At 39.1% G+C, this 25,230-nt stretch overlaps 1 protein-coding gene across 1 annotated transcript in view; it reads right to left on the bottom strand.

Moving 5' to 3' along the window:
- ZNF521 (zinc finger protein 521) overlaps positions 1-25,230 on the bottom strand; it is a 271,562-nt gene that overhangs the window by 24,859 nt on the left and 221,473 nt on the right. The window contains exons 5-6 of the mRNA XM_046672103.1: positions 3,552-3,683; positions 1,042-1,157 (exon numbers count right to left, since the gene is read on the bottom strand). Coding sequence (XP_046528059.1) covers positions 1,042-1,157; positions 3,552-3,683 — 248 coding nt within the window. The remainder of the gene's footprint in view (positions 1-1,041; positions 1,158-3,551; positions 3,684-25,230) is intronic.

Here is a 25,230-nt window from a genome sequence, read left to right as displayed (position 1 = left end):
ACAGCGTGGGATGGGAGACCCAGGGTCCACAGCGTGGGATGGGAGACTAAGGGGTGGGAGGGGCTCTGAGTCCCTGCCTCAACCAGGTCAGCTCCTCTTCAAGTTCTTTCAGGGATTCAATACAAAAAAATAATAATAATTATCCAGCCACCTCATTTTAGGCTAAATAACTTTACTGTTAATAATAATGCTCATAATAAAAAAATAATTCTAAGTTCAAATCCATTCTCCTCAAAGGGCACTGACAAGATTTAACAAAAATTTGTTACTCATATCATTTCATCAGAAAAATGAAGATAATTATTGTACCCATTTTTCAGATGAAGAAATAAAAAAAAAAAAGAGTTATTTTCCTTTAACAATAAGTGACACTTCTGGGATAGAATCCAGGTCTGTGACTCATATATTTAAGTATTATGAGCTATCAGTTTATTGTTAAGCATAAACTGTTCAGAGACATTTTACCATTGCAAGGTCACACATCTAGCAAGCAGGACACTCAAGGCTAAAACCAACGTCTTTGGGTGCCAAAATTTTCAACTATAAGGCTGTTACTGAGGAATAATTATTCTATTCCTTTAAGTAGAAGAAATACATACTGGAAAAGAGTATAGCTTCTTTCTTCTCTTCCCTTCTCCCTTCCAATTTTAAGCCCCTCAGGACAACAATAACCTGGACATCCATCCAGCCTGGAGCCCAGTGGGAACAGACCATGAATAAAACAGGATTTGGGAGAATGGGCCATGACAAACGAGGTGAATGATCCCACAGTCCAATAAATCTGACCCCTAAGTCTATCACACTGGGTCAGAAGGTCCAATTATAGGTCTGTTCTAGTTCTTTTTATGATTGACAGCAGCCAGAGGCAAAATTACTTTGGTGTCTGTTAATCCAGCCTCTAATTTTCCCTTTGCCTCAATACACACAAAGCATCATGGTGGCCCAGGGCGAGTGGTACTGTGAATCCAGATTTAAAAAGCCCTTGTTTCCCATAAGAAGAGCAACCGAGTTCAATCCTAGTCCTCCTCACGGGGACATTACCTGCAGCTCTGTTTGGAAGAAAAACTTCTGTGGACATTGTGTGCAGTCGTAGATCTTGTCTTCTTGTCCATGGGCAGAGAAAATATGCTGCTGCAACTTGTTTGCTTGAACAAACACTGAAATGATAAAAGAATGGTGAACTTTGGGTTATTTTCTTTCCGAAATCCCCTCGGTCGATGACTCTGTGAACAGACCCAGACTGAGCAGACTGAATGGCACTCCTTCTGGGTATGACAACTGCTAGGGACCTGGGGAGAGCTGAGCCACACTTGCTCATGGTTGGGTCTCTGACTTTTGTTGAGATGCACTCTACTAAGCACCTAATTCAACCCAAACAGCTCCAAAGTAAAGGTTTACAGAGGCCCAGCTCCCTATAAATCTTTTAAAAATAAAGCTGAAAATTGTCAAATGCACAGCACTCTCTGAACAGAAATGACTCTTATTTCTCAGCAACCCACAGGTTAAGAAATCATAGATGCCAAAACCCTGTTTATTGTATTTGCCTAAAGTTATAGCTAGCAAATAGTTCTCTATTTAAATGTGTTAATGCTAAAAATTATATCCCACAGCTACTCTGGGGTGCTGTCTATAAATGTGAAACAGAACAGCAGGTAAATTCTCTTTGGATACTTTAAGATCAACTCAGCCTACACACCGAATGCAAGGGTTTCAATAATATAAACATGTTCAATTTTAATGACTACAAAACAAGGCCCTAAGACTGTGTAACAGTTTACCTAGGAGACATACTATTAATAATTAAATTGTATATGCCAGAGGCAGTGTTTGGGTTGGCAGAACTGACTTCTGATGGATGCCTGGTGCACTGTGACCTAAAAAAGTTTGCATCTACAATATTAATCTGTATAGGCAGGGAAAGGATTTATTAAAGATGTTGGCATTTGACTTTGACTCCACTCTAATCATTAAAATTATTCTAATTGCCAGCCAACCTAAAATATTAGAATATTGTTCTTGTGAGTCATACATTTTAATCACATTTCTCATTACCTTCAAAAACTGCTCAGATTTCCTCTCCCACCTAACATGTTTTATATTGGAAGGGTTCTTTTCTTTTTTTTTTAATTGTTATTTCTAAAATTACTTCAAGATACACTAAAACAATTCAGGTCTGTCAGCACAGAAAATGCAGGCTGTTCACGATTAATGCATTTTGTCTCTTCTCTACATCAACAAAAAGAAATGGGGTTTTTATACAGATTTACAACTGATCTCCATATAACTTAGCACATTTTACGAGGCTTCTGGCCACAACATGAAAGAACTATTTTATTAGGGGTCTTAATCATGAGGAGACCTATGACCCAGTCCTGCTTACGAAGACTTATTATGAGGTTTTATAAAGAACTCAGACTCCTGGCTCATTGTATCTTAAGACAAATACTATGTATGGTAAAAACATAACACTATGTATTTTTAAATACAAATTTGGAAGAATAAAACAACAGTTCCAAAAGAAGGAGTGGCTGATAGAATTATTGAACAAAGGAGCCTCACAGGCAGATGAAGGCAGAACCATCAACACACTCAGGTACAACTTGTGCCAACTGTGCAATGAACATGGCCCCTTTCTATTTTATTACAAGACAGAAATCTATAGGCTGAATGCAGTGAAAGTTAATAATCGATGCTTGGAATTTTGCTCTGCAAACAAAGAAGTCAATTTTGAGAGAAGGATATATTTTTGTCTTGTTCTACTTTTTCTGACAAATGAGAAGGAAACCTGGCCTTGACAGGCTTGACCACTGAGTCTAAGACATATGCAAAATGATCACAAAGGATTTTCCAGAATAACTTTGCCATTGTCAGGGAGTACCAGAAAGGTGTGTGATCGTATTTCAACCCCTAAGGGCTTCAAATTATAGTTTCTGATTTACATTTTTTTTCTCGGCTGAAAACTATAATGCTACAACATCTAATAAGTTTCTTCTTAAAGGTATAAATGTATATCAACTTCTTTTTTTAAAAATCCAATTTCAAAGGAAATAAATGCCTCATCTAGTCAGTTTTCTAGTTCAAAGAATTTTGGAAGGGTTTTAATAATGTCTTTTTATTTCTTACGAGGAATGTTCTAAAATTCTTCATGTTTAAATAACAGACATGAGCTGATAACACAGCTGCACTTTTGGTCCAACGTCTTGTGATGAAAAAGCAGCTCTGTGGAGGCAGTCTCGGCCTTGGTAACCTTCTAACACGGAGAGGAGAAAAGTGAGCAAAACATGGATGTCGTTTTCTAAATGGAAAAGTACAAACTTCTGAAAGAACTTGAAATGCCATTTGTTCATCCTGACAGTTAACCTTCCTGCCCATTTGAGCCTTAAAGTGGGCAGCAATCAATAATGCTAATAAACAAAAATCAAACGTCTTCTCCCCAAATTGAACGGAAGTCATATCTGTAAAAGGCCAAAGCAGTGGGAAGTATGCTTTGGTAGGAAAGACATGACGTGGACATGAAACGCTCCAGAGTTTTCCTGAAGCAATCTTCCTACCTGTAAAACAGACGGGACACTTGAAGGTGCCACCCATCCCTTCAAAGCTGTGCTCTATCAGGTGGCACTGGAGTTTGGCAGGGGAGTCGAAGGTCTGGCTGCAGAGTTTGCATTCATGGTTCAGTCCTTCATCTGTTAAGGAAAATACATGGACAGAAAAGGTGAAACCCATCATATCTTTAATAGAGAGTTAACTATAATTTCATACATTAAGTTACTTCCATCACCTAATATAAATATGTAGTAGTATATACAGTTTCTGGTTATTTTACATTTATGACTTTATATCAATTTAAAACATTTCTGAAATTTAAAATCCAAAGATAATCAGAAGTCAGATTTTTATCTTAGGGTAATGCATTTTATAAGCTTTTAAAGTATAATTGGTATATCAACAATGAGGCATCTCCTTTTCTCTAATTATCATGATTTTATGGGCTGTGTATTTTCAAAGTCCTAAAATAAAGGACCCATAGACAAATGGACAGCTTCTTCCTCAGGCCTCTCCTCTGGTTTATATAGAAGGTTCTAGGAGTTTCTATTTCTAATCATCAGATTTTCAGTAGTATTCCCATTATTACAGGCTTTCTTCTACTTCCAAGATTTTCTGGCAATTTTGAAATATTGGTAATGCTTCGAGTATCTTAAAAACACTCTTTTCTCTGCTTGATACTCCCAGTTTCCCGCGTCTTCTTCGTTCATGGCTCCTCTGACTGTGTAAGACAGTGTCAGGTTCACCTCCTGATCTAGATTCTGCCTTTCTCCAAAGGCACTTTTACCAGCTCCAGGCTCACTTTTTTTTTTTTTTTAAAGATTTTATTTTTCCTTTTTCTCCCCAAAGCCCCCCGGTACATAGTTGTGTATTTTTAGTTGTGGGTCCTTCTAGTTGTGGCATGTGGGATGCCACCTCAGTGTGCCCTGATGAGTGGTGCCATGTCCACACCCAAGATTCGAACCAGCAAAACCGCGGGACACTGAAGTGGAGCACATGAACTTAACCACTCGGCCACGGGGCCGGCCCCCTAGGCTCACTTTTGATTTTTCTCTGATACCTTAGGAACAAGATGGTAGAAAAACATTTTACCGAAATAACAATTGCTATATAAAGTGAAGAGTCTGTGTTATGGATAGCAACCGTTATTTTATTTATTTATCTATTTTTGGAAGATTAGCCCTGAGCTAACTACTGCCAAGCCTCCTCTTTTTGCTGAGGAAGACTGGCCCTGAGCTAACATCCATGCCCATCTTCCTCCACTTTATATGTGGGACGATTACCACAGCATGGCTTGCCAAGCGGTGCCATGTGCGCACCCGGGATCTGAATCGGTGAATCCCAGGCCATAGAGAAGCAGAACGTGCGAACTTAACCGCTGCACCACCAGGCTGGCCCCGAAACCATTATTTTTATGTTGCCTATTTCCTCATGAAAGTGTTTATGAATTTTAAAATTTAAGAATTATCCTAACTCGTTTCAATTTGCAATTATAATAAATGAAGACCAGTAGCACAAGAACAAACAACCTAACACTTCTTTAGTGCTTCAGACACTGTTGTTCTAACTGCTTACAGATAGGAATTCATTTAATTTATCAAGTACTACTATTATTCCCATTTTACAGATGAGAAAATGAGGCCTAGAGAGTTTACGTGACTTTGCCCTGAGTCACAGACCAATATTTGGTAGAGCCAGAACTTAAACTCAGGCAGTCTGGATGCAAACCCAGGCATCTTGGCCTCAGGGTCGATGATCTGAGCAGATGTCTACCAGCTACCCCAAGACTACTTATTAGGATGAGTAGGGCTAAGAGGCTGCAATTTAACCTGGCTTGTTATCAAGTTACACTTTTATATTCTCTTATTTGCAATGATTAAAAATGCTACTAAGGAACATCTGTGTTGGATACTCTAGGTCTAGAGAATGAAAGACATATTCACACCATGCGGGTAACAAGTCTATACTGCAAAGTTATTTCCTTTCATTCAACACAACATGCATGTGTAAGTCCTTCACCAGTTGATATTACTGGGAACACAAAGGCCCAATTACAAAGCGAATTATTATTAGCTAACTAGGAGTAAAATCACTCTATTTGTATTCCTAATCTTTCTTCTCACACAAGTCTGAGTCTTTAGAAGCAGAGGATTGGAATTTGTAAAAAGAGAAGCAAAGCACTAATTAAGCCACCCAGTACTGTCTACATTTCACAAGAGATAAAAACCTACTCGGTATTTGGGTGGCACAGTAAATTCCCTGATTATAATTATGTAAGAAGGAGTTTAATTGTGCATACCGACATGACAAGGGGTTATACAAAAAGCTTTAGGGATTATATAAGATCAAGGGTTTTTCATCTGTTCCTTTCTCTCTTTTTTCAATCCTAAAGTCACAAAAAAATTTCCAAATTTTAGATATTAAGAAAGATAAGAAACACTATTTATTTTAGGGAATTGGATAAGTTAATCATCAGAAATCCTTGCCAAATTTAAATGTTTCCTATTTCCTCAATGCTGTATATCTTTATTTTGATAGTAAGAAGGTAACTAAGAGTTCTAATTTCATCTTTAAATCATGTGTTTTGCACAAGAACCAAGATGCGGCCTATGCGTGTGAGCAGGGGTACGCATTTCCAGGATCCTTAAACTTACAACATTTGTGAAGTAACATATACTGGCCTGGTGGGTTTTCTTAGGGATAATGATCGACTTTTACATGAACATAAAGTGAATTATGCAAGTTAGGATGATCTTTTGTGTGATATTATCATTCTTGACTATGAGTATTTTCCTTGGAAAAATAATAGAAGGAAAAATAAATAAGATATATGTGTATGAGTAAAAGAAAACATCCTCATCAATTTTTATTTATTTCTTATGCAAAGAACAGAGAAGTTCCATCACAAAACGTTAAACAATCCAAATTTAGTCAAGTGAATTCACGAAAAGGTGATGCACAATCATAAAGTATTGACGCATAATTAGTGCAGACTTCTTTTTCATGAATCCCACATTTTATTTGAAGGCACTAAGTGACAGCAATGACAATAACAATAGTACCCAGCATTTTCAAGAACTCTTTACACTTTAAAAGTACACCGTAATATTGAAAAAAAGTTGGAAGTTCCACCTGCCTTTTATTTCTATGTTACATAGTGAGGTCTTTTCCAACAAATGACTTATGCTAGTTGAGTAGGAAGGAAAATATATCTGTGTTATTACACAGCGAATGACAGATAAGCAAAACCTAGTATGCTCCAAGCTAGACAGCGAACACACCAACGCATTCCTCTCGCCTGTTCACTTCTCTACTCCTCTCCATGCTCGCACTTGCTTACTACCCCAGGGTCAGCTGGACAAAGAATGAGAGAGCTGGGGGACCCACAACATTTTTACAACTGTTTAACAGAATTCATTTCTTATTAATTGAAGAAGTGGGGAGAGACAGTAATGGAAACCTAATAAAGCTTATTTATAATAAGAATTTTAAAAGTTTAGCCTTATTCAGGGTCTCCGCTTAACTCAGCTCTTAAGCATACTATATTTACACTGTGTGGCTAAGAGCAGTGTCTTACTTTTCAAAGAATTTCTAAAACCCTTATTATTGGAAGATCTGGCTGAGTTAAGCCCTGTTCCTTTCAAAACTGAGCTTCATTCCTTCCCTCTTTCTATCTGTTAGAACGTAGTAAAGAACAGTAAGAATTATTGCGGTTTTAATTTAAGGTCAATGTTCATGAGGGGGCGCTATCAACACCTTCCACTTCAGGTGAACGAACTTAAGCTGTAGACTCAAGATTTTGCCTATGAAGCCACAACTTACACCTTGCCTTTTTTTCTCCCTTCTTCCTTAAAGGTGACAGAAACTTAAAAAATTCAATCAAAGTAACCATTTCTGCGCTCCGGAAAAGTAGCAGCTGACAGTAATTGGATAATACAGTCTGACTCATTTATTAAAAAGAGATTCTGAGTCAATTGATTTAATAACCACTACAATATTCCATTAAGGATATAATAGGCTAGTGCAGCCCTATTTTTTATTAAGAGTTATAGATGGGATCTATGGATGAAATTCTAGATTTTTCTTCCTCTTTTTGCTTACCTATATTCTCCAGACTTTCTACAATGAGCATGATTTGCCTTTGTAGGCTACTTTGAAAATTAGAGAGTAAAAAACCTATCCTTTCTATACCCTATTAATAAAGATTGATTACAGCACTGAAATTTTGAAAGCCAAAAAGTTAGACAGGAAATGAGCGATATTTTGGAGTATAGAAAAACTCCAGTTCTGAACATTAGACTTAAAAGTATTCTAGCCAAATACATGTGAAAGCAAAAATTAGCACAAGAAAAGGGAGAAAGGAACATCAGAGTGAAAATTAGTCAACTGAATGAGAAGAAATGGAGCTTTCTGCATAAACCTGTACCTTTCCAAAACAAGCAGAAACCTCTCTGCAGTATACTGGGGGGAGTGGGGAGGGAGCATGCATGTAGCCAACACTGTGGGTCCAATGTCAGGAAAGGCAAGAGCGAAGCTCTCACCACTGAGAATATGTTGGAGGCCAGCAACTTCCTGTCCTGGTCAACCACTTTAAAGCACGACCAAAGATGGTTTGGACATAATTGAGAAGCAATTTCACATGTATATAACTTCCAGCTAAAATAATTATTTCCATTTGTTAATCTTCATTTAAGTGTGAACATAAATGTAAACAGGAATCAAGTCTACATAGAAGCGACTGATGCTAATGTAAATATTTACTCCAATTTTAAATGTTTCAGAGGAAAGAGTCTGAATACCTAATTGCAATACAACCTCATTGCCTTAGTAGAGAACATGATAATCATTGACAAAACTTTGTGCTATAAGAACAAAATCTGTTTGTCTAAGGCCAGTTCAAAGGGGAACAATAATTTCTCTCTCTCCAATTTATAAAACCTGGTCCAACACAACTATTAATCAGCCAGTTGTATAACAGAAGAAATAATAGCTACCATTTGGATGCTCAAGCACAACTCAAGTTATAAACTCCAACATGGCAATTGTTAGCTTAACATGAGACACTGACATTTCAATATAAGCTTTAAACAAGAGAAACCCTTTAAGCAGCCTCGAGACTGTGTGTCCCATGTTTATATTCCTTTTCCTTCAATAAAAACAAAAATCTAGAGCAGCTACAAGCAAATGTTCAGGAGTTGACTTACATGCAGCTGTTATCCCAGGAATCACTGGGGGCCCCCTTACATCGTCTGATCAACACTGCAGCCATTACTGAGGACCAATTTGTAACGGTTTCTAAGTAGAACTCCTTCTCTCATCCACCCTCGAGACTGGCCAGAAGGGTCCTCCAGCCTCTTCCACTGCATAAATCTATAGGCTAAAGTCCAAAGATATAAACCCCTCCTGGTGCATCATCATGTGGCAGGGGCCATACTTAAAAGCTCTGATCTGAGCAGGAGTAAACTCTGCCCTCGGAATCCAGACAGAGGAATCAAATGCCCTGCAGTTGTAATTTTTCCAGTTTGAACGCGTGTACCACTATATCCTTATATATATTTTTAAATCCGAGAAAACTATGCCCTAAAACAATTCCCAACCCCCAACCCTTTACTTGCCTTCTTCTCTTCCCTGAGTTAATTTCCAAGCACACATTTATAAGCTCGGGGTCTGAGGAGTAACAAAGAAAAGCCATACATAACAAAACTCACCCCTCGGCTACGTTGGCTCACCCTAGAAACCAGGAGGAGAAAAATAGGCAGACTGTACTGTAATTTGCCAAGCACACAGCCATCACATCTTTCTGGGTCCATAGCACTCGGGTCACTATAATTTGTTGTATTATATACTGCACATATTTCACAACTGTAACATAAACACATTGAAGTGCTAATTTGGTAACGGAGAGTATTACTTAGGCCTCAAAGCCTGCCAGTAGATTAGTCATTAAGCCCCCAAAGTAAGGAAGAATTTGAGAGTACTGAATATCGTGTGAATATTTTTTTCACACTAGTTAAAAAGTTCTGCCCTATTCTTTTGAACAATTCAGCATGAAAATGAATGTTGCCTGAAGATTGACGCTAGCACCTTCTTGGATTTTTCTCTCTGGCAATATGGGAACGTCTGTCACTGTCAATATTTCTGTGCCACACGAGAGAAGACCATGAGGTAAAAGCATAGGACTTACAATAAGAGAGAAAGGGCATTGGGAATCCTAAGAGTAAATGAGCACCAGACACCCCACTTGGACTATCCACGCACAAAGTGCTAACCCTTAGATATCTCAAGAAAAGCAAAATGACATACATCCCATGTGTCTCAGCCAGGATCTTATTTCAAGGAGACCTACAAGGTGCAAGTCTGCATTTAACTCAGTTAGTATCTGTTTTTGGCCAACGGTCTAAAGGCTACGATGCTTCTGGACTTTATAAGCAAAGCCACTGATATTGACACTGCTATTTCCTGTCTTGAACTTCTCATTATCAGCAGGGCTGGAGCAGGAAATGATTCAACTGGGGTAGGCTGCACTGTACCCAGCAGATTTTAAAGAGCCCAGGGGCTGCCTAGAGCCCCATAAACATCAGCAGCTTGGAAACTAGCAGGAGGTCCAGGTGGGTTGGGATGGGAGAGTCAGACACCGGGATTTTAGATGCTCTGAGATGCAATAGCGTCCAATTCCTTGGCTATTATTATCAGTTGTGGGCAGTAGTTATTAGAATATTCTCACATCAGAGAAAACACCGGAATGCTGTTCAATCAATAAACAATAAAACAATAAAACCCACTAAAAAAGGTGGCTTCCTTCCACCTGTGGGAACTCAGCAGCAATATTCTGGCACGAGTAGGGAATTAGGGATCAGCATGCAGACTGAAGGTATCTTGCAAACCTTTCGCATATGTTAGCACCTCCAGGTCTTCGTCCTCTTCTTCTCAACTTTCCTAATCTAAACATGGGCCCCATAGTTGAAGTCTCAGAAAAAACTGACAGTGCCAGCTATTGCTTTAAAGGTAAAAATTTGGTCTTCAATATTTTTATTTAAAAAAATCAAACATCAGTTTTTGGTAAGGCACTGATGACATCATTTTGAGCTACCCTCACTCCACTCCCGAAGAACAAACATTCTTAACAAAGAAAAGAAGAAAGCAGTCCATGTTTGTTAGTAAAAATACTGTTACCCCTGAAGAAGGCAAGGGTGGGGAGAGGGGTAGGAGTGAGGACTGAGACCAAGTAAGTCTGAAATACATCCTCTAAGTCTGTGTAGAAATTAGGGTTGCTTTAAAAAATCAGCTTACTGTTTAAGCTTTGACTTCAGCATATGCCGCTGTACTCCACTGAAAGGGATCCAGTTTACTTGAACAGTCAATTTTTCCCCTTATTTATACTCACTTGAATGCATGAAGCCAACCCTTTTTCTTTTACAAAATTTTTACCACCTAATCTTTAGTGCTCCTCTCTCTGCCTTGACAGAAAGTTCGTGAGCACAGAAAGAGTATAAAAATCCACTTGCATTTCACGCAATAATTAGACATACAATATGATTGGAAATAGCAGGTTTTCAATTCAGTAATGCATTTCAGCTCTTGCCTTGCCTATTAAGGAGTGGTGGGCAGCAGCCCAGGACATCTTAATATCAAGACAGTGCCAAGAACTAAGTTTGGGGTCATTCATCAATTCGTGCTACAAAGCAAGTTTCAGGAGGGCAAGGGCATTTGTCTGCTCTGTGCACTGAGGTATGCCAAGTACCTTGAGCAGTCCATGGCTCATAGTTTGGACTCAATAAATATTTATTGAATTTATGGGAAATATATACGTAGCTTGTCCTACATCTAATTTCATCAGAACAAAATGCCGAGACTAACACCCAAACAACATTTATTATTTATCAATTGAGTTTCAAAAGTTTGCTCCATTCCGTTATACATTAAACCCTATGCATATGATACATTTGGACTACCCAAATTTCCCTTTTATTGCTTGCCTTCATTATTTTCTAAAGAAAGATTAAAATGCTCTGGCAACGAAAGCATGACAAAATAGCTGTCTTGTTTGCCAGCTTATCTCCGGCAAAAAACTGACGAGTCAACACTTATCCCTTATTTCAAGAGGAAAAATGTTATTGTGAATTTTACATCTGAAATATAGAAGAAGAACCATATGAAAGGAGATAATTGCCTTTTATTTGTCCCAAGTCATAGACAAATCTCTGTATCACACAGCCATAACCCATGGTTCATGTTTTAAACAATTTTTATTAATAGTTATGTAACCTTATATTACAAAGCTCATTCTTTTAACTAACTGGTTAAATCAGATATATGCATTTATTATACTCTTTGCTTAAAATTTCTCTTGTTTGATACTAAACACCTACTATTAATGCCCTCACATCTGGGACTTCTGGGACTGGTGGAAGTACAGGCATATTTGCCTTCGAATACTGTCCAAAAAACCCTGCAAATGGTAAAATCGAAAGAGAATAGTTCATGCAGCATAAACTAAATGTAACCTGCTTTAAAGTTAAATCTATTGGGAACGCATCTTCAAGAACTGAGACGGTGCAACAGTCAATATTAACTCCACACAGCAGTGGGCCAGCAATGTGAGCCATGCGCTGGACACAGCTCTCATCAGGTGTGTTTTTGTGTTACTGTGTAACCTGATGGCAAAGGTCAGGGTCTTTTCTTTTTTTTTATCTTCTTCTTCTTGGCATAAAGCCACTAGTTATCTGCAGGAGAAAGTCTCTTAACAGTGCAAAGCTGTTTATCCTTGCTAGAAAGCATAGTGTACTACTGCTGATGATTTAAAAAGAAAACAACACAAAGAAAACCCAACTCGAACAAACAAAAGAACTGGACTGAGGTTCACCAGCTTCTGTAAATGTTATGGATCTCAATAACCATGGGGTTTTAAGAGCCCACAGGTTTAAGACAAGAAACTAATTGGGCATTTCCAATTATCTTTCTAAGTTAATTATCTTTCTAAGAAACTTATATTATCTATTATTGGTGACTTATTGCAAAGATGACATCTTCCCTCCTAAACTGTGGTGTGAGAATCAAGAGTTCACCAGTGAAGCACAAGTCCTATTTGCAGTGAGGCAGGAGGGCATCAAGGGAGCCAGAATCTCTCAGATTTCCAAGGGACTTTATTCTGCTCCTTTCACTGTGTCTGTGGCAATACTAAGAAAATCGCTAAGTGGCAATACTAAGAAAATCGCTAAGCAGCAATGCAAAAATCCCAATACCGCATGTTATTTGCAAATAACTCACATTTTTATTGTTCTATTGGTGTGACCTTAGAAACTTGGCCTTGAAGAATAAAAAAAGGTAATGGTGCAATAAATGCAATAAGATTTCTAAAAACAGTTTATTGGAAATGTGCTATGAAACTTGAATTCTTCTAATCAAACGATGCCACCCCTTAGAGAAATTTTCCTGTGCATTATTAAAGTGATATACCGCAGTACTAGTTAGAGCTCCATAACCTTTAAATTGCCTGATTGTAATTAAGGCCACTAGTTTTATTTAGGAAGGTTCAAGGAGGCTCAATTTAAGTTGGCTTAACTAGTGTGAATTTAATGTCATGCTGCCAGAAGGCAGAGGAGCACTCTGGCCTGGCTGTTCTGTGGCACATGCAGCTGTGGGGTCATGAATTCTAAATTAAGTCCAGATTTAAAGAAACTACAAATACCCGGAAGTAGCTGAGTGTATGCAAGTACACATCCCCTTGTTTTTCATATGTGCATCATTCATTCATTCATTCTCCTGGCAGTTTACTAATTTGGGACTCTAAATACACCTGATTATTTATAATGTGAGTAGAAGGGGTTTGTAGTTACTCTTAAGGACATAAGGATCACTTTCATTGAAATGCAGGGCTTAAGGCAGTGTCCAATCAGCACTAATGTTTTAAAATGGAATGTACACGTAAGAAAGTTGTAAAGGCAGAAATGTTATTTGCGTTATAAAAGAAATTCTAAGAAGGAAAATTTACAGTTAGGAATATGAGGAGAAAACAAAGGGTCCTATTTGGACAGGCCACTAAATGGAATACTGAGAACAATACATAAACTTCACTGAGAGGGCAGCAAGTCAAAAGATAAGAGAAAATGAAGGTGCTCAGAGCATAGGCTAGAAGAAGCAAAAGGTGGCAGCAGAAAGAACACACTCATGGATTTGACCCATGTTCAAAATTTTACTGGATGTGAGCTCAAAAACATTCATCTCTGGATAGAATGCTGGCAATTTTCTGTAGCTCCAACGGCAATAATGATAAATGAATTTCTTCACAGCCAAGTGGCTCAAGCAGCCAACTACGTTACCACTATATAATTAATAACAATAAGCAATTAAAGAGAACAGCAGGTTACAACTATAAGGTGTCAAAATACATCAGCAAAGGAAAAAACTCCAACAACACACTTAGAAAAATAAATGTACAGCGTGTGAATCTATGCACAGTTTCTTCTTCTAGACTCTGTTTTAGATAAAGCTTTTAGGCTTGAAGAAAAATAGAGGATGACATAAAACTACTATAAGGTGATTAACATCCCTCCAAAAACAAATAACACTCCCAATGCTCAGAGAAATCTGAAAAGTGATATGGGAAACACGATTGTGAAAGCCCGGGAGAGCTGGCTGACCACGATTTGGCGTTATCCTTTTACTAAGAAATATTCTAATAAATACCTCCCAAAATTGTATTTGTTGGCTCAAGTATTTTCAAAGATCCCAGAATACTGTGCTTCTTCATGTAAAATTGAAGAGAAGCAATAAACTAGGAATGCATAGGAAAAACAAGAAAGGGCAAATGTTATATATTTGGCTAAATACTGGAATATTAGATAAAGGTTAGAAGGGGCTTCAGAGACAATCTAATTATCTATAGGCTTGTTTAAAAGATGAGGAAATTGAGACCAGAGATATTAACTGACACGCCCATGATGGCAAAGTGTTCTGGCCAGTACCAGAATTCAGAGTTCCTGAATCCAATACTACACTGTCCCACCAAACCTTCACTTAAAAAAAAAAGTTTCCTCCCTCTTAAATACAACAATTTGCCAATTAAGCAAAGCAAAAGTTATTGTCTTTCTGGATATATTGATACTCAAGGAGTTGTTTATATTCCAATGCCACCCAGTCGCTCCTTTGCTCCCTGATGAGACAAAGCTTGAATCTATTCCAATTCACTCCATCCCCTATTTCCTAAACTACTACCAAAGTCTGTCTTGCCCTTGAGAAAGTGCTGCTCCGCCTGCAAGAGAGCAGAGCCTTAGCTCATATGCAGCGCTTGTTGGTAATGGAAAGTTAAATTCCCCTCATCTCCAGATTCTGCAGAGCAGCTCGGAACACCATTTTGGGTAAAGCACTTTGGTCTGAGCTGTCAATCTGAAAGCAGCACTCGTGATGTTACAACTTACGATGTAGAAGACATCCATAGCTGAATGCTGATGTTGTCTCTCAATGGCAATAACCCAATGATCTGGTTAAATTGTCACCTGAAACCCTGTGGAGACTACGCTTGAGCTCTCCTTTATGGAATTACAGTTATTCAGAAACAAAGACTGATTCCTTAATGCTATCCTGCATATAGCTAATTATACTTATTTAAGTGCCTGAATCATTCTCTGATATGGTACTAAATTGAGTATTTGGGAAGAAACTGGGACTGCATGCATATTTCTAAGTATGTGGCTCACTACAAAAGTAAGGCCATACTTATGTATGGAAAATAGGTTAGCTCAATATGTTCCTAACGCACTTTTCTCTCTCGGGCATCGTTCTGGATACACGAGCCATCTAGACACTATATTCTGAAGCCAAGATGTTACTGGCATACCAATGAATCATACTCATTTCTATTTCCTTCTGTCTGCTTCCTGTCAGTCAAGAGCAACATAAGTGAGAGAGTTATTATCTATTGAGATGGGAAAAAAGAAGGAAGAGAGGGAGGGCGGGAAGGACAGAGAGAGAGGAAGGAAAGAAGAAAGAAAGGAAGGAAGGATGGGAGGTCAAAAGATCCACATTATAACAAAGATTTCTGTCTTATTCCTCCTAACTCGCAAGTATAGTGAAGTAAATATTTCTGGGTGTTTTGTTAGGTCAAAAACCAAAGCTAAAGACTATGAAATGGGCCTAACAAAACCCATGGATTAGTTAATGAGTGTATCTGCTAAATGAAGAAAAGATGTAACAATAAAGGATAGCTCTTTCTCAGACAGCAATTCCTTATATTACCTTCTGCAAAGCTATTAAATATTTCTAAGACTATAACGCCAAATTATAAAGATGCTTTGGGCACAATAAATTTTTAATCCCCTATCTTTATGACAATTTTTCTAAAATCTGAACCAAGCTCATTCAAGATCCATTCTAACAATTTAAATATTGTATACTGTGTCAACATAAAGAAGGCTGATAATTTCCTAACACAAAAGGAAATCTATTGAAAAAATGTCACCAAAATATCTATCAATGGCTATAAACATTTCATATATTCAAAAGGTCTGCTTTGCCCCTGCATGATATGTGATGCAATCAGCATAAAATTCCAATGCTGTCTTACACAATCTCAGTAGAAATCTGATACTCACAACTGTAAAATTTATGTCCTTTCTGAAAGCAAATCATATTTAGCTCACTGACCAATTTCATTCTTGGTAAAGAAAAACACAAAAGTCCAGGATAAAAGGTGACTTATGGTGATGTCTGGACTCCTTCTCATCCTTTGCTTTTGAAAAGCAGGAGCAATGTTGGTTTCTTTTTCCTTGTTTTTTCAGGAGGATTAGCCGTCAGCTAACATCCCTGCCCATCCTCCCCTATTTTACATGTGGGACGCCTGCCACAGCTGGGCTTGACACGTGGTACATGGGTCGGTGCCAGGGATCCAAACCGGTGAACCCTGGGCCGCCAAAGCAGAGTGCACAAACCTAACTGCTACGCCACTGGGCAGCCCCAATGTTTGATTTCTTAAAGACAGAGATTAGCATGAGTATTTTTATATTTGACAAAGTGAAGAAAGGTAAATACTTTGTATAATTTTGTAGAACAGTAACTGTGGGATAAGGTAGGAGGTGAATAATCTGATATGAACCAGCAATGAAAGTTCTCTTTTCTCTGAATATTGGAGGAAAGACAGTTCAGAAAATAAAACAAGAGTGGGTAAATACAGATTAGCACTGTATAAAGGTGAAGAAAGAAATAAAGTGGAGTAAATAACTGAGTGTGCACAGATAGACATATCTAGAGAAAAATGCCCAGTAACAAAATAAATTGCCTTCCCTGGAATGGGAAGAGAAGTTATCTTAATTAAATACTGGCTCAGTTACTTCAAAGAATTAAACATACAATAAAATCTCAGAGAATTAGACAAAACTAAGACTTTCTGTCACAGCACCCCGACGAGTAAGCACATGATTGATGAGGAAGCAGTAGATTGACACCTTGATCCAGCTAGTCCATTCTGAGCCTTCATACTCTACCTAATGGCACCCACAATACAGGCGGACACCCCCTCAAAAGGGAACATCAGGAGAAAGAAGAAGAATGCAATCGAGTGACACACCGAGGATCTAGAATCTGGGCACCTCTCTTTTGAAATGAATATTAGAAATTCTGTCTTAAAGTGATAACAGCAGGGAAATTCCAAGTCAGAGTAGTCACTGTGGCCTTAACTCACCCGATTAGGTTTACATATTACCTCATCTACTGCAAAAGATCATACTTCGTGCTCAGGCCAAGAGGACTTTTAAGCACAAGAAGAAGTTGAATGAAAGGTCTACAGAATTCAAACTCATGTCCCCTTCTTTTTTTGAAAGCCCCATAAGAAGGAGCGTTTTACCAATGCTAAGACCATTACAATGGTACATGTTCTTCCCACTACCTCTACTTGAGGATGGTTATAAATATAACAATTCCTTCTATTTATATAGCATTTTATAATTTTCAAAATGTGTGGTGTGGGTTTATATACATTGATCCTCAGTTAATCTGTTCAATAACACAGACCAGTCCAGTAACCCAAATCCTAGGAAAAACTTGACTGATTTGCTCAAAGTCACGTGGGTAGTTACTGGTAGATAGCTCTAGACTCCATATTATGGGGAAGAAAAAAAGTTAAATTTCAATAGTAGCCTGCGCTGATAACGTGTGTTTAGTTAAGGGAGTGAATCACAACACGGACAAAAATTAGAAAAATGTACTTTCAGCTTGGACCTTTCTGATTATCTTAACGGTTTATTTTAGTGCCCTTTAAAGGTTTAAGGGCAAATATACGATGCTCTTTTTTCTTCAGTTATTATTCTTGAATTCATCAAGAAATAACATATTTCAGTTTTACTGGTATGGGTAAGAAAACCAATGTAATTCATTTTATCAACTAAATCTGTTTTTAAAAACCAAAAAAGTCATTATTTTCAAACTGTGTGAAACAAGGCAGAATCATTTGTTTCCCAACAAATGGTACCAGTCACAAGGCTGTTTTCTCTTCCTCATGTGGAGAGTTTCACATAGACTGTTATATATAACTTACTGAGTTGATTTGGAAAATATCAAGAAAACCATATACTGTACAGCTCCAGTGACTGGAGTTAACAAAAACAAACAAACCCTCCCTGGCCCCCAGAAATGTAAATAAAAAGTTAGATTTCCCTGTACTACATTTGATTGCATTAATTGATGTTTAAAAAAAATCTGTTGAAAATAAAGCCCAGCAGTAGCATTTTTCTTTCCTAAATCACAATAGCAGCACATTACAAACATTACCAAAAGGTCCCCTGGTACGATTGTAAAGTTCCACTCTGGCAGTAAAATGCAGCTACTGTGTGTTCTCCATTTTCATCTCTACCCTCCCAAATATGTAAGAAAGCAGGTCACAAATGCAATTAAGCCTATCTGCACATTGATTAAATATTAATTTCTGGTGAATACTCAGAAACTGAATGGTCAGCCACTAAATCTTTTCTAATTTATAAAAAACAAAATCTTATTCTAAAATAAGGTTTGAGATCTGATAGCAAGTGGACTATTACTGAGTCCAATTCTATAATCTGTCATTTTTCCACTGTCACAAAAGATGCTCCCACAGTGGGAGGAAAATTCCTGATACACGTGGCACGTGCTTGGTAGACCTAGCATATTAGCAAACATAGACCTCTATCTGCCAAAGGCTTACATTGACTTACCCTGCAGTAGGTGGAAGAGATAGTATTTATAAAATCATCATGGGCATTATCTGCAAAGCCTTTCTTCCCAAGCACCATGGTGGAGTGATTTTAAAAACTTAGGCTTTGGAGTCCTGACACTAACAAGCTTCTAATCTCCCCTACATTATTTAACCTTGCCTTAGCTGAACCATCTATCCAATGGGGCTATCAAGTTCCTACATTATAGGGCTGAGAAGTGAGATGCAATCGAGATAGTCTGTATCAAGTGTCTATCAGTTATCGCTGTTATTAAGCATGAAACAAATGTTTGCTGCATTTGTTAACATATCTTCCATCAAGTGTCATTTTACTCTTTAGTGTTCATTTATTCCTTTTGTTCCTCTCTATTTCTGCCCCTCCTCACCATATAGGAAGGAGAGAGAGAAGAAGCAAGACTGTGAGGCAGAGAGCAGCAGCGCTTTCAGCGTGTTTAGACAGAAGAGAGAGAGGAGCGGTCAGAGTTCCATAGAAGTTGCTCTCTCCTTTATGGTCAGTTCTGTTAGCTGCCCCAAAGCAGTTCTGGGTCTTGTAGGACTTGAGAAGTAGAACTGAGACAGCGGATCCAAGGGCAGAAACACTGAGACTGCTCAGCGGAATGCTGTCACTGAGACCAGGAAAGTCAGCACGGCCTTCAGGAACGGTGGGCCTGCCTCTCCAGCCTGCCCAGCTCCCAGAAATTGGCAGGACTGTCAAAAGCATGAACAGCACTGGTTGGGCTCCTGGACACGTGGGATCCTTTGGGCAGATCCAGCAGAGACCTTTTGTTAGTTTTCTAACCTAACCCAGACATTTATGAGGCAATCTTAGCATATGGTAATGATAAACTTTAAAACAATACCCAGAAGATGTTGATGCTGTTAAATTATCCACTTTTGAAAACCTCTTCCTCTCAAGGCATTGCCATAACAATATTTTTTCCTCCTTCATCCTCCTTGACGTCTTCTCCTCAACCTAACTATGTGCATGTGTATAGGGGGAAGGGAGAGAATTGTTTAGATAATCTATCAGTGTATTTGTTGAGATGACACAGAAAATTAGTGAAGAAATGAGGACACATAGTACAGCTTACAAGGAAAAGAACTGTCACACCATTTGCTGTTCCTCGGGCCGAAGTCCCCAGCCAAGTCTCTGCCCTCACTCAGAATTACTTTCTCCTCTGAATTCCTACCATACTTTATAGGACTCTTAGGGCATTTATCACAGTCTCCTCCATGGCATAAATACATATTTTATTTCCCCTACAAGATACATTCCTTCTTGATTATCCTCCTTATCACTTACTAGGTCTGTTCTCAAGACAACTGTGTTTTTTTCGTTGTTGTTGAATGAACAGAAGAAGGAAGGGAGAGAGTGAGAGAGGGCAGAAGGAGACAGACTTGGGAAGCCTCTGTGTTGCAAGGGCCTGGACAGGAATACATGGTTGGTTCTTCTTTGTATCCCCACAAAATTCAACATGTGGCCAAAGAGATCTTTCCAAATTCATACCATTCCTCTACCAGGGACCTGCCTCCTGCCTAGCTTTCTTACTTTTGATCAGCCCAAAAGTCAAAAATAAAAGCAATTGTGTGTTTAGCCCTGTCCTCTATATTTATTTCTATCTAAAAAATAAGAATATTTTCCCCTTTTCTAGCAGGGCCTACTTACTACTGGCCCTGTGTTCTAGCCTAGTGGCTAGTGTTCTTTCTGGCCAACTTCATTTTCTCCTGACAAGGAGAAAAATGATGCCCAGGCCCTGCCCTATGCAGTCTACACTCAGCTGCTATCCTTTTCCAGGTAGAGACCTCTACAGAGTTTTCCCTACAAATTTTTCTTCATTCTACCTTCTTAAGTCTCAAGTAGAAAGAAGGGGATAAAAAAAAGTGAGTCTTAATAAGTACTTTCAATGCTACTGCATTACACTTGTGCCACACTGTCCTACTAATCTGTGGGCTATGGTAATTTTCTTTCTTTAGAGGGCCACTTCACTGTAATCTCTAGAAATCAGAAGATATCAGAAGTCACTGAGCTTAAAAAAAAATTCAGAGGGCTATTCTGATTTTAAAAACTCAATTAACATTTGCTAGGGAAAAAATACATTTCAAAAATCGAGCATGGAATACCTGCTTTGGGTATCTGCATTATATTAACCTCTCAAGAGCTTCACCCTCTTAACCGAGAGCTATTCTAGTAAAAAGGGCACCCCGGTCAGCTGGTGAACAATGAGCAGACAAGAAGGAGGTGCACGGTGCTCTGTGCCAACCTGACGCTTTCCCTGGCTTTAAGACACTAAACCGCCAGTTCCGTAGCCAGTTCCGCCAGTTTGCAACTCTCACTTTCCGAGCCACCGGCTTGGGTCTTCTCATTAGCACTGAATTCCCCGCCTCCAAGAAGAGCACAGATGTCAGTGAGTCTGACCCAATCTCTGGCTGATGAGATGCGGTTGACGTTCATAAGCCTGAGGTTTCAGCGCACCTTGAGACGAGGCGGTGGGATTCTTCTTGGCCCTCCTTGTCGGGGGGAAGTAACGGAATGCACAACAGGCCCACAAAGGGCTGGAGCCCACAGCCACAAATCTGTGTTAGGCGAGGGCTGCTGTTTTCCATGGAAAGCTTCCCTAAAGGACAAAGAGTCCACACTGGTTCTCCGCAAACGCACTCTGCAGGAGGCTTGGTCCCCTGAAACAACCAGGCACGCCTTGGCACATCCAGCCCGGGGCAAATGGCCCACAATCTTGTCCTCTTCAGAAAACATTCTTTGTATGGAATTAAATAAATAAATAAGTGCCTGCATACATACATGCATACATCCATACAAATATGAACTGAATCTCTTTAATAATTTGAAGAAATCATCTCAGCTCATGTATGAGGCAGTCGTTAGGGGCCTGTGACAAAGGGGCCTTTGGGTTTTCTCTTTACCTTTGATCTGCATTATGAAATGTTAATGTCCACCCCATCAGAGCCCCTTCCAGAAACACACCCTTTCTCCAAAGGCTTCCCCCTGCCCACTGCAACTTCCACTCAGATTCTCCATTTATATTTCATTGCTGACTTTGAGCTCACACCCAGAAGCACTGACATTTTGAAACAGGGCTAGCTAAACTGCTAAATACAATTTATTGATGATAAAGAGCACAGCTGAGATGAAATTGTGGCAATTTAGTAATAAACACACTCCTAGCTCATGCATCTTGACATTATGCATATACCTAATGTATAAAACTTCACTCCAAGAGTTTTGTCTACAGTAGGTAAGGTGGGGTGGGGGCAGTGGCCACAGAATCTATAATTTTGTGTTGATTAGGTAAGAAACAACCACCAGCACATATTTTGATATCTCTATTAACAGCCTGTTCATGTCGAACTGCAAAACTTGGTTGCACTTCTTTCACCATCTTTGCCCAAGACAGACCAGTAAACACAATTCCTCTCTCTATAATTAGCCTTTTCTCTGAGGGCCCTGAAGTAAGTCTGCATGCCGTAGATTTAATATCCAGTGCTATATCCATATGTGCTGCCCTTGCCTGGTCCCAGAGCATATAAACTCCCCTATTAGCAGCCTTGACTGCTTAATTATGCAGATTTTTTTTGTACCCGCCTGCCTGTAAAATTACTGTGTCTAACCTTTTTTTTTTTCCTCTTTGCACCATGCTGGCCATTCTAATGAAATCGGCGTAGGGGAAAGGGCCTGATTTGCAGTTATGGAGGCTGGATCGCACTGGCAATCTGTCCTTAGTGGGAGTTACAAAAGAAGTCAAATGCCTTCATCTGGTTCTACCCTATCATCCCCAAGGTGACTGAGTTCACTTCCCGATGCTTCCCAAGTTTTCCTCAGGCCGTCCAATCAGCACGTCCACCAGGGAGCCCAGCCTAGCTTGCAACAGTCTCTGTATCTAGTTACAGCCCCACCAGGGACAGTCAACCATCCACCCCCAAGCCTTCAGATGAAAACCTTTTCTAACAAGGCCGCCCAGCGCCAATGAAATAACACACATCTGCATATCCACTGGGTCCCATGTTTCTTGTGCTCATGGATTATGTATCTTGCAGCCTCTAATAAAGAAATGCAGTTCTTTGTTTAATGTTTATCTTGTGCTTGTTAAGCAAATGCTAATGTTGTATCAGAATGCTTTAGTGCTATTTGGGTTTTTAGTGATTTACTACAAGACAATCTGCTGTGAAGTAAATTTAGAGAGAGGGAGAAAAGGGGAAAAAATCATTCTGGTTGAAAGGCAGAAAAAGAAAAAGGTTTGACAGAAAAATCAAGGAAAAGGGAATGAGATAGTGTGGGGAGAATGAGGTGGTGACAGTGTGCTCCAGAGACAGAGAGACAGACAGGCGGACGGCGGGTGGGGACAGACACACATACACATGCACAGGGGTTGGGAGGTGGGGGGAGTGAGCGGGGCCCTATATAAATCCCCTAGCCCCAGGCTGACATCCCCACTTCATCACTGGGCAGTTGGAGACTCGAAGCTAGAGAATAAACCCAGCACAATTTCCAAAAGGGATGAGATGATAACTTCCCCTTCAGTGATAGGTAAACAGTGTCCTGAAGGGTAAACAAAAAATAAAAAAGCCTTTTTTTGTTGTCTGCCTTTGTGCCCTGATGGTTAGCACTGTGCACTGTTATTCACAGACCACAGGGAAGCCCTAAATTTAATTGTTCATGCCTAGCTCTGCTAGAAATAGGCAAAAATAATCAGAACCTCCCTCCTCCCAATTTCAGGGAGAGGTGGGGGCTGGGGGAAAGAAAAGAGGGTGGCAGCTTGAAAGCTGATGAATGAATGCCCTTGATTTATCCTTTGGCAAGATGGGATACGGATATCCACCGTGCAAACCTTTCCCACTTGCTCTCCAATGCCTGCAATCCTGTTAGGAAAGAAGATGTCAGTTTTATAGTGAGAGATCACACATTTCCACCCTATTCACATTTTTGAGAGGAAAGATCAAAATGCAATTCTCTGAAAGCAAAATTGGGAGGTCCATATATTTTATAATTACAGTTATTAAAATTATATGAATTGTGAGGTTAATGAGGTCTTAGGTTTCTGTGTTTTACAATATACAAAGACTAATTGGCAAGAGGTAATGATCTCACAGAATATACAAATATTAAATCATTATGTTGCACACCTGAAGCTAACATAATGTTCTATGTCAATTACATCTCAATTAAAAAAAGATGATGAAGAGAATAGAAAGGTGGGTAGAAGAAATAAGTATTTTATTCAGGAAGTTGTCACAAATCAGTCTTTTCCTTTCCCTCCTCTCTGTATTTCACAAAATAAATCAATAAATTTCCAGAAGGATGAAAAACTCTAAGTGGATAAATGAAAAGCAAACATCTACCATACTAATACACACTCTGTCAAGTGAAAATTACATCTGCACAGAAGAATGCCATGTTAGCTTTCTTCTTGAGTAAACATTTTTATCCTTAACACACTATAGAAGCTGAAGATAAATTTAGTCTTCATGATTAATACAATTAATTATAAGTACTCTGGTTCTTCAGAAATACTTCAGTGATGTCACAGAAGTTTCCATTAAAGTGTTAGTTAATGGTTCAGAAAATGTATGTGCAATATACCTTACTCTTTTCTTGCTGAACATTTTATCTTTCCTCTGAACATTATTTTTCTTGATAAATTTGCTGCTTTCTAATGATGCTCTATTAATACACAAAAGCTCAACTCAAAGCCCTTTATAGGTCACTGGGAGAGAGTAGAACGGATAGTGAAGCCATCCCTTTGCCTCGTGAATAACTGGGAATCTAAAGTCTGCGATTTTCAAAAGTGCTGCCTCTTAAGTCATCCAGGGGTCTCTGAAGAGAGTGGAGCTTAATCGCTACCAGTGGGCATGATTTGGGGATGTGCCACTTACTCTTTGTGTTCTGACCAGGAATCAACTTCCTTCCATGATTTCATTTCACTAAATAACATAATCATGACAGACTTCATTTTGGCTGAAAGCAAATCCTACTGCTGAAAGGTCTCTCTTCCCATTGTCTTAGCCACTTGGTCCCCATTGGGGGCTATTATTAGAATTGGAATTTAATGTATCTCTTTTCCCCTTTAAATTTAACAGAGGGTCAAAAAAGACAGAAAAAGGAAATCAATGGCACATTTCATTAGCTGGCTCTCATGTCTATGGCAGGCTGTGAATCATGGGGCTTTGCTACTCATAAAGTATCACAAAAGCTTTCCAAATAATAAATAAGAGCAAAATATGCATGATTGGATCTGTCCCCTCAGTGACTTATAGGACAGTCCATTCTTATATATCACTAATTCACATTATACTCCTATGAGGCAGCTGTGTTCTGTGCATTATACTCTCCATTATATACTTAAGAAAACAGAAGAACTAAAATACTGAAAAATGTCCCTCAAAGATAAATGTTTAATTTCAGATCTCCTGCCCCCCGGCACCCCCCCCCCCCCCCGCCCCCCACCCCCCAGGGGAGTGGAATTGGGGAGAATTCAGGCTGCTCAAGAGCCTGGTGC

This window comes from Equus quagga, chromosome 9 (assembly GCF_021613505.1).
Source record: "Equus quagga isolate Etosha38 chromosome 9, UCLA_HA_Equagga_1.0, whole genome shotgun sequence".
NCBI lineage: Eukaryota > Metazoa > Chordata > Mammalia > Perissodactyla > Equidae > Equus > Equus quagga.
Note: the sequence above shows the minus strand (reverse complement) of the source record. Positions and strands in the feature narration are given on the sequence as shown.